Source organism: Miscanthus floridulus, chromosome 4, assembly GCF_019320115.1.
Source record: "Miscanthus floridulus cultivar M001 chromosome 4, ASM1932011v1, whole genome shotgun sequence".
Lineage (NCBI taxonomy): Eukaryota > Viridiplantae > Streptophyta > Magnoliopsida > Poales > Poaceae > Miscanthus > Miscanthus floridulus.
The window spans coordinates 108780044-108796437 of record NC_089583.1 but is presented as its reverse complement, the minus strand read 5'-3'; the positions used below and the strand labels follow the sequence as shown (position 1 = coordinate 108796437).

Here is a 16394-nt window from a genome sequence, read left to right as displayed (position 1 = left end):
ATCTGAACATTTTTTCTTATTCGTACGCATGAGAAAAATCTCCATCTCTCTCACAGCCCGCTGCAAAAGAATTATTTCATGGATTAGAAGCCCGGGCACCCATAGATCTCTATGGCCACGTTCGGCTTACCTTATAATTCACACTATTTAGTTTTTTTTTAGCTGAAACAATGTTTTTTTTTTACAATAATTCAGTCAGAACAGTATTTTTCAGTCAAGTTTCAGCGAGTTGAACGGGGCCTATATCTATTCTCCGATGCTAGATTTTGGAGACGAAGCATCGACCCTGCAGTGTTGAAAATCGATGCTTGAATACTCTCTCCTTTTTAAAAATCGGGTATCCAGTACTCTGCCGATGCTCTCATAGTCCTAGAAGACAGGGGACATGACCCGTTAAACCATGCAATACTTATTTTGTGTGGCGAAGAATATAGATCTTATATAAGGAAAATAGGCTATTGACACTTGAACAATTATGTATCACAAATTAAAGTTGAGAGGAGATAAATCTTGGTTGTGTTGCCGTACGCTCACTTTCACTAGCTAAGCTAGGAGTATTATATTATTTATTATTCTATTTGTCCTAACTCCTAAAATATAAGATGTACACGTGTCTTAGCTACAGCGAACATGGGCTAATCAAGGGCTATTTACGATTAGGGGCCCTTTGGATTGCAGGTGAAACAAAAAAAAAATTACAGGATTGATTGATTGAACTTCCTAAGGATTTTTTCCTATACTTGCCTTTGGTTCATAGGAAATGTGAAGAAAGTATTCTATAGGACTGTGATCCTACAGCTAAATTCCGTAGGAAAGAAAGCAAGAGCTCTGAGCTCTTGGAAACTTTCCTGGCGCCAAAACTAATCACGCGCACGTATATTCTGGTGAGCATTATTTGAGCTGTTTTTTTGTCCGATCTAGGACGTGAGCCTTCTAGAGCCAAACAGCATCGGTCAATTCCTTTGTTCTTTGCTTTCAATGCTCAACAAGTGTAGCCGTTCAGACTAAAACATGGGAGCATCTGCAAGTTCCTTTGTTTCATCTGATCTTCTATCAAAGGCCATCTCCTCTAGTTTCCTTTGTTTCAATTCCCATAGAATTCGAGAAGTATGCCATCTCAATTTAGTTTTTCCTATTCCTATACAAGTCCTATCGTACAATCCAAAGAAGCCCTTAATATATTCGTCTCATCAATTAATCACCACTTATGCAATTACTTTTAAAATAAATTTATACTTAGGTCCTTTTAATTAGCATTCAAACCTAGTCAGCTAGGACCGAACAAGCCCTTAACGCAAGTACTCGTATTTTCCGCTAATTATAGCTTGGTCCACATCGAGCTGGCCGCGAGAGTATTAAAGATGGCAGTGGGTCGGGTTCGGGGCGGATATCCGCGGATTTCGGGTCCGCGGGTTTCGATTTTGGTTCTAGGTTTTCGCCCATGGATTTTCGGGTTCGGATATCCGAAATCCAGCGGGTTTGGGGCGAATGTTTATTTTTACCCGTGGAGCTCCATCCGGGGCCCGAAACAAACAGCCCACCAGAGGCCCAACTAAAACCCTAGTATATAATGCTGGAATCCTCACTTCATCAGCCCTCACCTGTTCCCCTCCCACCCTCCCACCCGACGGCGGCAGCGGCTCAACGCCTCACCCTGACCCCGAGTCCCTGAGACCCTGGCAGGCTGGCAGGCGACGGCGGCCTCAGCGGCCAGCGCCTCACGCCCTCACCCCGACAAGCTCACGACGCTCGAAGGCGGGCGGCCTCCTCGAGTCCTCGGCCCTGCCCCCGTCCAAACCGGAGCAGCTGCCGGCATCGGCCGCCACCGCCGCCAGGCCCAGAGCGCGCGGACCCTATAGGGGCGGCCCACCGGCGCACAAGGCCTATGGTGGAGGTGGGAGGCGAGGACACGGCGAAGCAGAGGGCGGAGCTGTGGCCTCATCTGCCCGCACCCAGGCGCAGTCCCGCACCGCACGGTGGCCGCACGCCTGTACCCACCCGATGCCTCGAGCCCCCGACGGGCGACCTCGCCGACCTAGGCGCCTCGCCAGTCCGTGACCTCACCGGCTTCCTCTCTCTCCCTCGTCCCCACGGTGGATCCGCGCGCGCAGACCCGACGGCGGGCACATGGCGGACTCTACCGGCGGTGAGGAGTTGCAACGACGGTAGGCGCATGAGCAGGCTCTACCGGCAGTGGTGGACCGACACATGGTGGCTACGGCGGTGGGCGTGCCCTCTCTCCCTGCGGCAGCGACGAATCTGCCCCCTCTCTCCTGGCGGTGGCGCGGCAGCGGGCGCTCGACTCCGCGACGGCGGCTCACCCTCTCTGTCTCTCTCTCTCGGTCGCGGACACGGAGTGCCCCCATCAGCGCTCGGCGGGTTTCGGATTATCCGACGGGTTTCGGGGATCCATGGGTTTTCGGTTTTGGGGATGGATTTTCACCCGAATTGGTGTTCGGGACGGCTTCGGGTTTTAGGTTCAGATTTCGGTTTTTAGGTGCCCAGACACTCCACCCGATCCGAACCCACCCCGTTGCCATTCTTAGAGAGTATTGAAAATATTCTTTAGACCTCCTCACTGGTGCCGCACAGTCGAACCGTGTGGACCTAACTTTTCCTATAAACAATTTAACGGGCCCACGAGATACGGAGGAACAGCACTGATTGAACAAAAGCCAAAGTTTGGCCCACGAGCGGTTACTGGCCGGAGAGGTGGTTTCCGCGTGTGCATGTTCACCCGCCTCCTCTCCTTCGCAAGACGGCAAAGAGGAGTCGCCATCGCCCGCCCCATCTAGTCTGTGTCGGTGTGGTCGTGCGGGGGCGGTGCTGCGCTCCTCTGTTCGGGGCAGGACTCCTCATCGCCGCCTCACTACTCCAATCTCCATCGCCATTGCCGGCGCAAGCAAAGCAAAAGGGGCGGAGAAGCATGGCCGGGCGCTACGACAACAACCCCTTCGAGGAGGAGGACGTGAACCCTTTCTCGGTACGCGCGCCCATCCTCCACCCCTATGGCGCAGATCTAGTTTCCTTACCTGGCATCGGTTTTCTTCCGAGAATCAGTGGGGTATCCGCTACTTCGCTCCTGTTTGGATCTGGACGGGGCGCAGATCTGACCACGTCCCGGCGATGGAAAAACAAATGCATGTTACCCCCTTGCAGTATCGCCGACGCTGCTAGTGGATTTTTTTTTTATTCTGGCCTGATGATGCAATGGCGCTTCAACCTCTTGTGCGTGTCTGTGGTTGAAGTTTTTATTGGTGGGTTTTCCTTACACAGGAACAAGCTCGCGGCAAGGCTGGCGGGCAGACCAACTTTGGCGGTGGCGCGTTTTACATGCCTGTGAGTTGTTCTGTTCTTATGAGTTATGCGACCTCCGTGGTATGGCACATCAGTCAGGGGTTCATATTGCTTGCCTGCTTAATGTTGTGTGATTTCTGCTGAAATGTAGAACCCCAGAAACGTGACTCCTGCATCCAATTCACGCCTTTCGCCGCTTCCTCCTGAACCGGCAGACTTCAGTGCCACAGTGGATATACCCCTTGACTCTTCAAAGGTGTGTAAGAATGTGCATTGCCTTCTCATATGCAAAATGTGGCTGTATGAACACACTTGCTAGGAAACGCTGTTCAGCGCAACCAATAACTTGTGCTTTGTGGATATCCAGGACCTGAAGAAAAGGGAGAAGGAGCTGCAAGCAAGGGAAGCGGAATTGAACAAGAGGGAGAAGGTACGCTGCACATGACACATGCCTCTACATCTTCCTTTCAGTTTTGATTAAACACGACACAATCACGGCTCCTTAGATAATTGGTTTTGTTGTTGTTGAGATGATCAGTTTAATTTTCATTCCAAGCATGAATTGTTGCCTAGTGGGCTTAAATGTGAATTAGAATTCACTTGTTAAATCCCCACTGGACTCTATTTTGCTGCCCCAAATTGTATTTTTCTGCTGTACTCTGATATATTTGGAGGAATCTCTGAAAAACTGTTGTCAGTTTCTGACTGTCTATTGTATCTGTTATATTGACTAGGAACTAAAACGAAGAGAGGAGGCTGCAGCAAGAGGTAAATGCTCATTGTTTTTTTTTTTAATTAATGACTCAGTAGAAGAACTGTACATTCGTAGTGTCTTTGTCTCTTCCCATTGAAGAAGAAATAATCATGCAATTTACCTAATGTTGACAGGTTAGAAGTATGGCATATTACATCTGATGATCTGAAATAATAACATGATCTTGTAAAACATGTCTACTGAGCCTCAGCTACACTGGTTCGTTAACGTATAAGCACTAGCCTGGGTCTAATTGCTGTCTTGATGGAAAACGGTACTGTGGTAAATGACACTACATAATTATATGTAAAACAAGTATGAATAGTGAACATCAGAAAGTTTGGAAGGCTTTCATACATTCATTCTCTTTTTCACTCAACAGGGCATTGACATGAAAATTATTATGATCCATGTTTTTAAGATAAAGTTCATTTTGTTTCACAAGTTGCTAAGCTTACATTTCCTTATTTTGTTTGGCAGCTGGCATTGTCATTGAGGAGAAAAATTGGCCTCCTTTTCTACCACTCATCCATCATGATATCACCAATGAGATACCGAGTCACCTTCAAAGAATGCAATATGTTGCATTTGCGTCATTTCTTGGTATGCTGCTTCTGATTCTCAACATCCTGAAAACTTTCACTCTGATGAATAATATTCAATATTCTCCTTTATTTAATGGTGCAATCTGCAATGAACATGCCTTCCCCCCAAATATATTGGATGATGTTCTTTTAAGTTCTACGTTTTGGATTTTCCATTGGTCTTATCTTCTCACTGGTAGGTTGTGAACCTGTGTAAGACATGCAAGCGATTTCTTCCAACCTTTGAATCAATGACTCCAGCATTCCTGTAATGGTTTTGGTCAGATATATTTTAGAATGGAAAACTGATACTTCCATTGATACATTTATTATATTTTAGCCAGAATACAAGTTATTAAATTGATATGCGTGCTGATGGAATTATCAGTGACACTAATGGTTATGTTCTTGTATGTCTGCATTCTCCAAACATGTTAATTTAATTTCTTAAACATAGGGAGGAGCAAAGTAAGATATTAATGGTACTGAAAAGTTGCATTCCTTTTGAAGTTATACAAAGCTATATCGCATTGAGAAATCTACATATTTTGAGAGGCAAAGATTGAAGGATTAGAAATTTATCTTATTAATTTGCATATGATTTATTGAAGCATATTATTTCAACAGTTTTATTTGGTATTGAATAGGGTTGGTTTGCTGCCTTTTCTGGAATGTCATAGCAGTTACTACAGCTTGGATCAAGGGGGAAGGTATACTGAGTCCTTTTGGTGTTATTTGTGGTTCTAATCAAATTATCTCATGCTCACATTTTTAAAATTGTATTAACCGTTTCAGGTGTTAAGATCTGGTTATTGGCGATAATCTACTTCATATCTGGTGTTCCTGGTGCATATGTTTTGTGGTATCGTCCTCTGTATAATGCAATGAGGTAATTTATTTGAAATATCATCACATTATTTTGTGCCTGTACCATATTTTTTTGTATGCATGGATGGGTAATGTTTGTTGGCAACTTGTTTTGTAGGACTGATAGCGCACTGAAGTTTGGATTGTTCTTCTTGCTTTACTTGGTAAATATAACAAGTTTCTTACTGTAAGTGTCCAAGAGTTATGATTTTTATTTATATTATTATTGTGTTCATTAATGCTTGAACCTCCTGTTCTTGCAGTTCCACATTCTTTTCTGCGTATTTTCTGCTGTGGCTCCTCCTGTTGTATTTGAGGGAAAATCATTGGCGTAAGTTTCTTGCCTGCCTTTTCCTAAAAGCTTTCGGCTTCTGTGAACTTGCACTCGATCAAATATGTTTTTTACTATGATGTATGGGTGACGCAATCTGTAGATCTTGCACATTTCAATGTGTCTGTAAAGTAACATTGATGTTAAAATTAGTTTAGTTGGCTTATATAGAACAAATCTCCACTGCTCCATTTCCTAGTTGGACAACTCCATCACTGGATGAAGATAAAAACACGAAGTGTTTTACTGGTCTGGACAATGGCATCCCAAGATCTTGTGATTGATGTTTAGAGGGGCAATAGATAACTGGACATCCTTGCAGTACCTTGTGGATCTTTGTCATGAACTAACTCCTGTTGTTTACTCTTGCAGAGGAATTTTGCCAGCAATTGATCTTATCAGCGTGAATGCTTTGGTTGGGGTAAGCTGAGCACCTTTTTGTTTGCTAAATGAGAGCTTTGAAATTTTTGATAAATAATCTTCATCTAGTATCCTTGATGCAAAATCTAATTCTCTGATTTGTTTAGTAACTGAGTAATCCATACGATTGTTCTGCAGATATTCTACTTTGTTGGATTTGGATTGTTCTGTCTGGAATCGTTGCTCAGCATCTGGGTCATCCAGGTCAGTTTTCTATGATCAACCGTTCTTTTTTTCCTGAACCAACTTCAGACTGCAGTGCGACATATCTGAGCCCTTTTTGGATTCTTCGCGTGCAGCAAGTGTACATGTACTTCCGTGGAAGTGGAAAGGCTGCAGAGATGAAGCGTGATGCCACAAGGGGTGCAATGAGAGCTGCATTTTAAGTGCGGTGTGGTATTTTTGTGATGATAGTCCTAGTCCCAAGCGCATACTTCCGGTGGATAGGTTGTGCCACAAACAAAAGCACATGTTTCTTCCTTGGTTGCTGACTGTGATACCAAACTGCCAGTAGGTTATCGTGATGCTACAAGTGACATTATATCACTCGCCGTCCTGTTTTAACTAAATATAGGGAATGTGCAGCTTTTACAGCTTTATTACTTCATCGTTTTCTTCTTGCTAGTTGAAATGTGGAGTGAATTATGAACCATCTTTAATTGAGTTGTACAGTGCTGTTAACTATTTATTCTACTTTTTTGAGCAGCTATTTGGACTTGTTGAATGAGTAATGCCAATAAATTTCTAGCGTGTGGGAGGTGCACATGCATGTGTAATCGTGCACTAGTTTGAATGCGGTGTGTGAAGTGTGCGCGTCTTAATTGAAAATGGGTTGTCAATTCTTTGATTTGAATCCAACAATCCAAATTGACTGGCCAATGACGGCCTCTAATTTTAATGAGGCTGCCCCAGGGGTAGTCCTGGGCATAATTGACCAAAGATCGAACTATCCGAGACACCGGAACTAGCAGATCAAAGCTTTGGGTCACTAGTTTGGTCTCGAGTCCCTCAGTCACTAGTTCGTTTTCAAGTCCATACTACTTTGCTTACACGCCTAGCATTTTCAAGAGTATCATATTTCCCTTCTCAATCCTTAGTTTTTAGCAAAATGAGAAAAAAGCCATCTTCAACAACTCCTAATCCATGCTCCTAAAATTTACGCACTTGGAAAATCCTCCCCCGTTATGCGACTTTGTGCGTAGTCACGGGGTGCGGATATTGCTTTCCCAATTTAAAAATAGTATATGATTCCTAATTTAAAATTGTCTTCTATATTTTAGAAGTGGGTTATTGGAAACTTCTTTTTTCCCTCCCAATATCTTTTTAGGAGTTGCAAAACTACATATTTTTAGAGGAAAAAATAGGATACTTTTGGAGATGCTCTAACCGAACTAGCTGAACATTTGACATAACATGTACTTTAGACTATTATTAGTGATGTAATATTTATTTTAGTGGGTTTATATCAACTATCACTCTTATGACTTTGTTTAATCTATACGTTGTATTGTCATTTTTGCCTTAACATAGAAAAAATATTACTAAAATTTATTATTAATTATGTTAGTTAGTGGTTGTTTTGTCTAATTCGGTTAGTTAAGTAATGACCGGACCTAATGGAACTTGCTCGATCCTGAGTTTTAAAATGAACCGATTGGTCTCTATTTCTAGATGACTGAACTTCCAATGACTGAACAACCGATCGATTTGATTTGGTCAGACTGAATGCTCTCCTCTACCTTGGGGAACTACCCTTCCTAACACATACAAGCTCGATTGTACAGTCAGCAGCCATGCGGGCAATTTTGGAAATTAGTGACTTAGATGGCATTACCCTAAGTTTAGGTATCTCATCCCGTTTAGCAAGATTGGGGACATATATAGATATGCACTTTTAAAAGTTTGGAACTAGATGGCCGTCCAAGTTTAGAAAATGGACCAACATATTAGATTTATGTTGGTTTAAAGGGACTAATTGGGACTAAAATTTAATCTTTAATCCCTTCTCCCATGAAAAAGAACACGTCCTTAGCTACTAAACTGTTAAACAAACTGACTAAAAAAGGACTAAAGTAGTTTAGTCACATTAGTCACTCAAGAGTAACTAAAAGTGGGCTAAAGTGCCCAGTGAATAAGGGTTGCCCCTCATTATTGCTGGTCACCCATCCTGATTTAGATATTCATTAGTGATAGTTTGGTCTTTATTAAACTGCTTTAATAGCCTTTAGTCACTTTTAGTCACTACCAAATAGGAATAACTAAAGTTTAGTCACTAGTTTGAGTAACTAAATTTTAATCGAGGGGACAAAACAGAGACGCACCGAGATGAGCGGTGAGAAATAACTGTGCATCGGTTTGTATTTTTCGTTACTCTACAAGCTCCATAAACTGTTTCAACCCAGGCAAGTCTATCTTTCATCTCTGTGTGCCATCTCTCGCCAACTGAACACATCTTTAATCTTTTTTGTTTTTGAAAAAACTGGTGACTTACATTTGCAAATCTCATGCATTTCGTCTATCGAATATCTAGAGAGAGTATGGAAGCCAAACAGAAATCTCTCAGCACATTGTTGAATTACAAACGAAAGAACAAAAACGACAGCCAGTCTCTCGCTCTCGTGAACTATTCAGAGGAACACAGGCGAGGCGACCAGCTTGCTGCTGCACCTCGTCAGCCAATCCTGGTGTTGTCCCTGCCAAACACAAGCGTCGTTCCCCAGTTCACTGCCACGTAGAACCTGTTCCTCCAGCTCACCACCCGCGTCAGGTACGCTGACCGCCACATCAGCCAGCTGAGGAAGCCAGCCATCGACACCCCCTTGGCATCCTGCAAATGCAAAAACCGTTTGTCAAATCTTAGCACTAATCTCATGCCACATTTTGCACTGATCAGAAAGCAGATTAATGGCTCAGCGGCAGTGCCTTGTTCTCCCTGAGGTCGACGAGCGCCTTGTACCGGCCGACGGACGCCATGCTGCCGATGTGCTTGTACACGAACGGCTCACCGAGGTCGACCTTGCCGGCGCAGTGCGCCTTGCCGCCGTTCTGCGCCGCGACCTTCCCGAGCAGCCGCGCCAGGTACCGGCCCTCCCGCTCCGCGACCTGAGCCAACGCCGGGAGCACCGGCTTGCCGGTCCCCTCCAGGAACCCCGCGCAGTCGCCCAGCGCGAACACGTCCGGGGCCGTGGGCACGCGGAGCCACTCGTCCACGCCGATCCTCCCGCCAGGGGACTTGGGCAGGTCCAGGGACTTGACAAACTCCGACGGGCCGACGCCCGTGGACCAGACCAGCAGGCCGTAGGGCACGCGGGTGCCGTCGCTCAGGGTGATCTCAGTGGGCTTCACCTCCTTCACGATGCCTCGCACCAGATTAACTCCATACTGTCACAGATGCAGCACAAAACATTGATTAAGCCCTGAGATCACATTAATTAATGTGCATTTGCGAGAATGTTATACTTCAGAATGTCATCACAGAAATAAGCCTATGTTACCTTTGACAGGTGATTCGTCGCGTACTGCCGCAGCCCGATATCGAACGATGACAAGATCTCGTTTGCCTGGAAATAACAGGTCATAAACGATGAGATGATCAGAAACTTTTCAGTAAGTCCAATCGATGTCGATGCATATACGTACTAATACTGTCGGTTCATGAGGTGCACCGAGTACTTACCTCGATGAGGGTGACCTTGACGTAGTCCTTAACGTGCGCGTACCTCTGGCGCACATCGCGCGTGATGAAGTCACTGAGCTCACCGCTGAACTCGACGCCGGTGGGGCCTCCGCCGACGACCACGCAATGCAGGAGCCGCTGCTTCTCTTCGTCAGACAAGCCTAGAGAGCACAGTGCTTGATCATCATCACAGCCGAAGTTTGCAATGCGTGCAAGCTAATAATGATCAATGCGCGTAACTAACGATGATCGACGTATTTCTCCTTAAAGAGAGAGGTGTGTACGTGAACCGATGTTGTGTTGTTACCTGGATTCTCGGCGAGCATGAGGTTGGTGAGCAGCTTCCTGCGGATCTCCTGCGCGTGGCTCACCTCGCGGAGGAAGATGGCGTTCTCCTGGACGCCCTTGATGTTGAAGGTGAGCGGCTCGGCGCCGCTCGCGATCACCAGCTTGTCATAGGCGATCTTGAACTGGTACGGGTCGCTGGGCAGCTGTGCATCGCCGGACGCGGCCGTGCAGTACACCTCGTGCGCCTTGGTGTCGACGCCGGTGCAGGAGGCAAGGAAGAAGTAGGAGCCGGGGCGGGTGGCGAGCGCCGACTGTATGCGGCTGACGGGCTCGACGACGGAGCGGAACTCGAGCGTGCCGACGCACGTGGACGCCAGCAGCGGCGTGAACACCATGTGGTTCCGGGGCGACACGCACACGACATCGTAGGCGCGCGTGTCCACGTCCTTGAGCAGCCGGCACGCCGCCCACCCTGGTGCCCAGCACCACCACGCGGGGCTTCTCCCCGGGCCGCGTCGGGCCGAGGCTCGGCATCTGGCGAGGCGGCGCCGCCACGGCCTCGGGCTCCCTCGTCTCCGCGTCCGAGAGCTCTGCCGCCACTGCCGCGGACGACGCGGGGTGCAGCCTCGCGGGCGTAGTGACGATGCCCCTGTTCGGCGGCTGGAGGAGGTGGCCCGCGGACCTTGCCGCGAGGCTGTGGAGCGACGACGCGTGCTGGCCACGGGCGTGGGACAGCGCGGCGGCACTGCGCAGCGCGGAAACCGCCTCCGCCGGCGACGCTCCGCCGACGCCGCCCTCAGAGACGATCCTCGACAGGGACTGCGACAGCGACAGCTGCGCTCCCCTCCCGATCCTAGACAACGCCGCCGCCATCTACGGGAGTAGCTGCTTCAAGCGTGCGTGGGAAGTAGCTATCACAGAAGGGCCTGCAAAACGGAAGCCCAACCAAACTGCATTCAGCATTGTGTGCATAACTGATGACAAATCTGCACGATAATATATATGTGTAGAAAAGACAACGGAAGCATAGCAAAAAGGACATGAGGAATGCGACTTGGCTTTGGTTCGATGGGCATTTTTCCTGGGAAGTCTCGGTGGACGCTGATTTTGACCATCGTCCCAGGATTCTGGAACTGACGAACTAATCTCCCTAAATGTTTGTCACCATGATTTACATATCGATAGCTTTTGACTCGATTTATAAAAAATACGTACAATATTTCTATCTCCAAATAAATTTATTAAAAAACTATATTCAAATATCTATCTAATAATACTAATTATGTATTATAAATATTAATATTTTTAAATATATATTTAGTTAAAGTTGTTTCTCGGGAACGGAAACGACAGACATTTAACGACAGGAGGGAGTATGCATCTTACGAATTGTACTCCAAGTAAAAGCAGTCAAAAATCAAATTGTTCTCCAAGAAATTTGCCGAAGCGAAGAACAAGTATGACAAGCCCCTTGGCAAATCAGCGACGACGCTGGAACGCGCACATGTACCACGTCGTGCATACGGGTGGAGTCATCAGTAATCACGCGCATGGAAAACAACATTACAATGTAACCAAGAAATCAAAAGTAGCCGCAGTCGAGGGCGCGTTGTGCCCGCCGCCGCCGCGGAGTTTCGTTCATGGTTCCAATTCCCCCTCAGCCATCGCGCAAAACCCTAGAGCCCCAACTTTCGTGGATGGCCATTCCAGAACGCAGACAAAACGACGGTGAAGTTTTCGAAGAATTACCGTGCGAATATGACGACAAAGGCGACGGGGCAAAGGGAGAATCATCCCACGACCACGACGTCAAGGCCCGTCGCCATCGATCAACTGTCGGACTAGGAATCTAAAAGATTCCAACAGCAGCAGCAACGCCGCAGAAAGGACAGGTGGTGGGTGTATAATATGGGAAGAAAAAGGGGACAAGGATTTCGGAAAGATCTGGAGAGACGGGGCCGACGGGCCGTGCGCGTGTCCCTGCCTCATTTTATATTCCTGACTTGCCGGAGGGGGGTCTCGCGGTTTTTTTTTTTTTTTAATTTTAACAGTTTTTTTGAAAAACTAACCGCTAGAAGAAGAAAACAACCGGACCCCACAAAACCTCTCGCCTGCCTGGGTCCCTGCGTGCAGGGAAGGTGCGCTAACCGCTAGGACTCCGTCAGCGGCTCAGCGCTTAGCTGTCGCGGTCTGTCAACGGTCGCTAGGCGCCCAGATACCTGCGGCGCACCCTGCTGGTCGCCCCGGGGGTCGGCGCGGAGCGTTCCAGGGACGTTCGGCAGTGTTCGGCTGCACTTTAATTCGGCTTATTTGTTTAATTAAAGTATTATTTTTCTTTCACAATATTTTAACATAAACAATATTTTTCAACATAAATAATAAATAATCCAGCTCAGCCGAACACTCTATGTCCATATCCCATACATGGTGCCATGGTGGCGTTCCAGCATATAGCACTAGCACCACGATTTGGAGCCAGGAACTCACAGCCGGCCTGTTCGCTGGTTGGTTTCTGGGCTGGCTGGTGCTGGTTTGTTGTGAGAGGAAAATACTGTTGGCTGACTGGTTTAGGCTGGCTGAAACCAACAAGCGAACAGGGTGAGTGTGTACGTACATGAGTTTGTACACGTGTGACAAACTTTGATTTTTACTACTAAGTCACTCATCACTATGTTCCAAATTACCCAATTACTATAGGCCTGTTTGGCACAGCTCAGCTTCGTCATATAAGCTATTTTTTTTTGTAAAATAGCTTCATGAACAACTTTTTTTTTGAAGCTAAGTTGTTTTGGAATAAGTGTTTGGTAAAAACAACTTTACATGATGGAACAATGAATAGAATGACTATAATATGAGAGATGAAGCTACGATAAGCTACTTTTTTTCAGCTTTATCCCAACTTCTATCTTCGTGAGAGGAGAAAAACAACTTCACCCGTGAAAGTATTTTGAAAATGAGCGTTTGACAAAAAAAAAAAAAAAACAGCTCCCAACATCTTGCCAAACAGACCATATATGTTTAGATACTCAGTAAAATCAAGAAAAACTAATCCGTTCTGTGATTTGAAACGGAGACAGCACAAGATTGGATCCGATTTTTACTGGCCGCACATGTACCTTGTCACTATGACAGACATACGTTTCAGGCAGACGGAGCTTAAGCGTTTCGTTTCATTCTTCTAGATCGAAAAAAGTCCATACTCCTATTTGTGTTCCACAAGTTGAAGCGCACACGAAAAAGATTGAGAGCAAGATAGATGTCAATTGTCATCATGCTTTGACAAAGAACGGCAAGGCCACGAGTCAAGACGGACGCAACTGGAACTCTGGAAGTACGATCACCGCAGCGGCTTGAAGATCTGGGAGTAAGGCGAGACGACGGCCTCCTGCACCATCCTCCGGCCGTCCTTGGGGTCGGTCCCCCACTGGACCTCGCTCATGTTGGGCGTCTCCACGAAGAGCATGGTGAACTCGCCCACCTTCTCGGCGCGCCCGCGGCGGCCCGCCCGCAGCACCAGGGCGTTCCCCCTGTGGTACGAGAAGATGCCGTCCGTGAGCCGCACGATGTCGCCCGGCTCGAACGCGCCGCACTCGCCGCCCCACAGCAGGAAGTGCGCCGCCGCGGTCTCGTCCGCCACCAGCGCTAGGCACGTCACCTCCTTCTCCTCCCTGCCGCCGCCGCCGTCGCGGGCCTGGGCGTGCGGGTGGCGGTGGGACGGGCGGGCCGACGGCGCCGCCTTGTCGAGCACGATGAACGTCGTGTTCACCGTGTTGGTCGCGGCCGGGACCATGTCCTTGAGCTTCACCGTCCTGCCGCTGGAGACGGCGGTGCCCTCGCTCGGCGCGTCGGCCTGCAACAGTTGGATAGTAGATGGTTGATCGACGTGGAATAGAAGCTCCTAGTGTGGCATTTGATCGAGCACCTTGTGGGTGTCCTGGGTTCGCATGGCGACGGGAAGCACGAAACCAAACGCGCGAGACGTACCAGTAAGAGGAGGAACGCTGCTGGACTCACCTCTCCCTGTGCCATGTCTGGAGTCTGGACGCCGCCGCCGCCGCCTCCCTGCCTGCTCCCTGCTGCCCTCAAGCCTTCAGCCGTAGCCCGTAGTCCGTAGCGCCCGGACGCAGATTCGGTGATGCGTTCAAATCTGATCCAATGGCTCTTAGCGATCGTGAGGAAAACGCAAAGGTCGAGAGGGAGGCAGCGGAACAGAAGCAATTCGCGTCGGGGTCTCTTCGGCGCGGAGAATCGCGCTCTCCCGCGCCCTGCTCTACGAAAGTGAAGGGAAGAGGGCCGCGCCATCGTAAGGTTCGCCTGAGCCGAGCTTTTCACTGAAACCTAAACCCTAATCCGATCCAGAGGGGTGCCACTAGACGCGCCGTCCCGCTCCATCGACGTTGACGGCTTCATCGATCTCTTCTCCGAAAGTCGCTGCCCGTGCGCAGATTTCATTGACGAATGAGATAGCCGACGCCTCTGGATCGACTCCCTCTGCGCTATCAGGTTTGACACGTGCATCTTCTGCCCCTTCCTTTTTCTCTGGTTCTATCTAGTGTTACTGTACTAGCAGATGTTCTAGGGTTTATGATTCTATTCAACAGCGTATAGACATGCTAGTTCTATGCTCGAGATCTAACACCGGACGCCTTGGAGCAGTGGGAGACGGCCTACCGCCGGGACGCCGCCGTGGAGTTCCTCCTCGTCACTGACTGGATGAATCTCGCACGCCGCGTTCGTCCTCGCCGCCTGCGGACCCTGGCCACGGCGACCACGCCCCCATCGCTGCATCGGCGTCCCCCACGCGGCCCACCGCAGGTGCCCGAGAGACTAGAAAGTGGGCGCGAATCCCGGCGCCTAGCCACTCCGGGATGGAGCCAGGGAGCCCGAATCGCGTTGAAGGCCATGAGCCGCGAGATGTTGAATAGCCCTGTCGACGGCGAAGTGCGGTGATACGCAGCCTAGTCGCGAGCGCCACAGTCCGACGATGTTGAGTGAGACGACGCGCCCGGCGCGGCAGGCTAGCCCACGCCGTGCACGGGTCCGCATGCCGCGGTCAGCCCGCGCCTTCAGGCCGAGCAAACCCCGCAGCAGTAGAGCACTAGAGCCGTTGGGATCCGACCGTGACATCAGGTTCCCGCTCGGCATGCTCTGCGTTGAGTTCCCGCCTGCCGCCGCATATTGCACCAGCGCGTCGAACAAGTACCCACAGCAGCCCCGGCCCTGCCCCTGCCACGAACAACGCCACCCCCCGCTACACCCCCACTGGCACTGCGAATGCCGCCTTGTCTCCGAAGCCCTCCCAGATGCGCCGGGCACCCCTCAGTCCTGCGCGTCCGACACCAGCATTGCTGCTAGGCGATGCAGGCGAAAAAACTGAAGTCTGGCTACACCTACACCTCAGTTTTCATGATCGAGCAAAAATATACTAACATGGCACATGAAAGTGTTCTAGTTTCAAATGCATACAGCACCTTTTCTGAACGAAACAAATGCGTACTTTTTTTAACAGAACACATCCACTGCAGACTTCCCAACACATTCATTGCAGGCTTCTATTCCATGCTATAAGTTCAGGAGTGAACATGTACTAATGTCTGTGATAGGTCCAAAGGAACATGACAGCAAAAGGTAACAAACATAAGTGACGTGGCCCCTTCAACAAAACACAGAACCCCTAACAGGCAAACAAATATAGGTGATAATTGTGCCATCATAAAGCTTACACTCGTTACGGTCACCAATACCCAATTTCCACTCGAGCGAGAAACCCATAGATCACCACTTTAAGCTTCTGATGCACTTGAAGCACCTGTAGTTGGTTCCTCACTTGTAGAGGCTGCTGCTGCTTCCAATGCTGCAGAAATGCAGAAAAAATGATAGCATCAGCATTTTGATGCCCTGTTTGGCTGGTATTAAAGTCGGCTGATAAGCCGGCCTGAAGCTGTTTTGTTGTGAGAGAAAAATACTATAGATTCTAGCTGATAAGCCGGCTGATAAGTTCAAGTGAACAGACCAACTTCCCCTCAATGAATAATTGCTTCGCCAGACACAAAACATACGAATTATTGACTAAAGAAATAGGCAAACAACACTAGTTTATTATCCACAGTCTGTCAAGTAACAGCCACATGACTAAAAACTCGAAAAAGAAATACCTATCTCTATTTAACACAAGTA

General features: G+C 48.2%; 1 protein-coding gene and 2 pseudogenes across 2 annotated transcripts; 1 reads left to right on the top strand and 2 right to left on the bottom strand.

Annotated features, from left to right (window-relative positions):
• The first annotated feature begins 2681 nt into the window (after positions 1–2681).
• LOC136552554 (secretory carrier-associated membrane protein 1-like) lies at positions 2682–7003 on the top strand (annotated as a pseudogene).
• Positions 7004–8692: 1689 nt separating this feature from the next.
• LOC136552553 (internal alternative NAD(P)H-ubiquinone oxidoreductase A2, mitochondrial-like) lies at positions 8693–12148 on the bottom strand (annotated as a pseudogene).
• A 1226-nt stretch (positions 12149–13374) lies between these two features.
• On the bottom strand, positions 13375–14465 carry LOC136552552 (uncharacterized). Of its 2 annotated transcripts, none has more exons than XM_066544113.1 (2): positions 14202–14465; positions 13375–14067 (listed from the first exon to the last, which is right to left on the bottom strand). In XM_066544113.1, exons 1-2 carry the CDS (start codon positions 14244–14246, stop codon positions 13555–13557), a joined length of 558 nt encoding a protein of 185 aa, XP_066400210.1. In that variant the 5' UTR covers positions 14247–14465; the 3' UTR covers positions 13375–13554. The 2 variants fall into 2 exon arrangements, with proteins under 2 accessions (XP_066400210.1, XP_066400211.1); XM_066544114.1 differs by having other exon boundaries at positions 14232–14455.
• Between the last annotated feature and the right edge of the window lie 1929 nt (positions 14466–16394).

Excerpts from the sequence above, each read along its gene's own strand:
- LOC136552552 (XM_066544113.1), bottom strand. The coding sequence starts at position 14,246 with ATGGCACAGGGAGAGGTGAGTCCAGCAGCGTTCCTCCTCTTACTG. Across the intron at positions 14,068-14,201 it reads CAGCGTTCCTCCTCTTACTG|GCCGACGCGCCGAGCGAGGG; the intron begins GTACGTCTCGCG and ends CAACTGTTGCAG.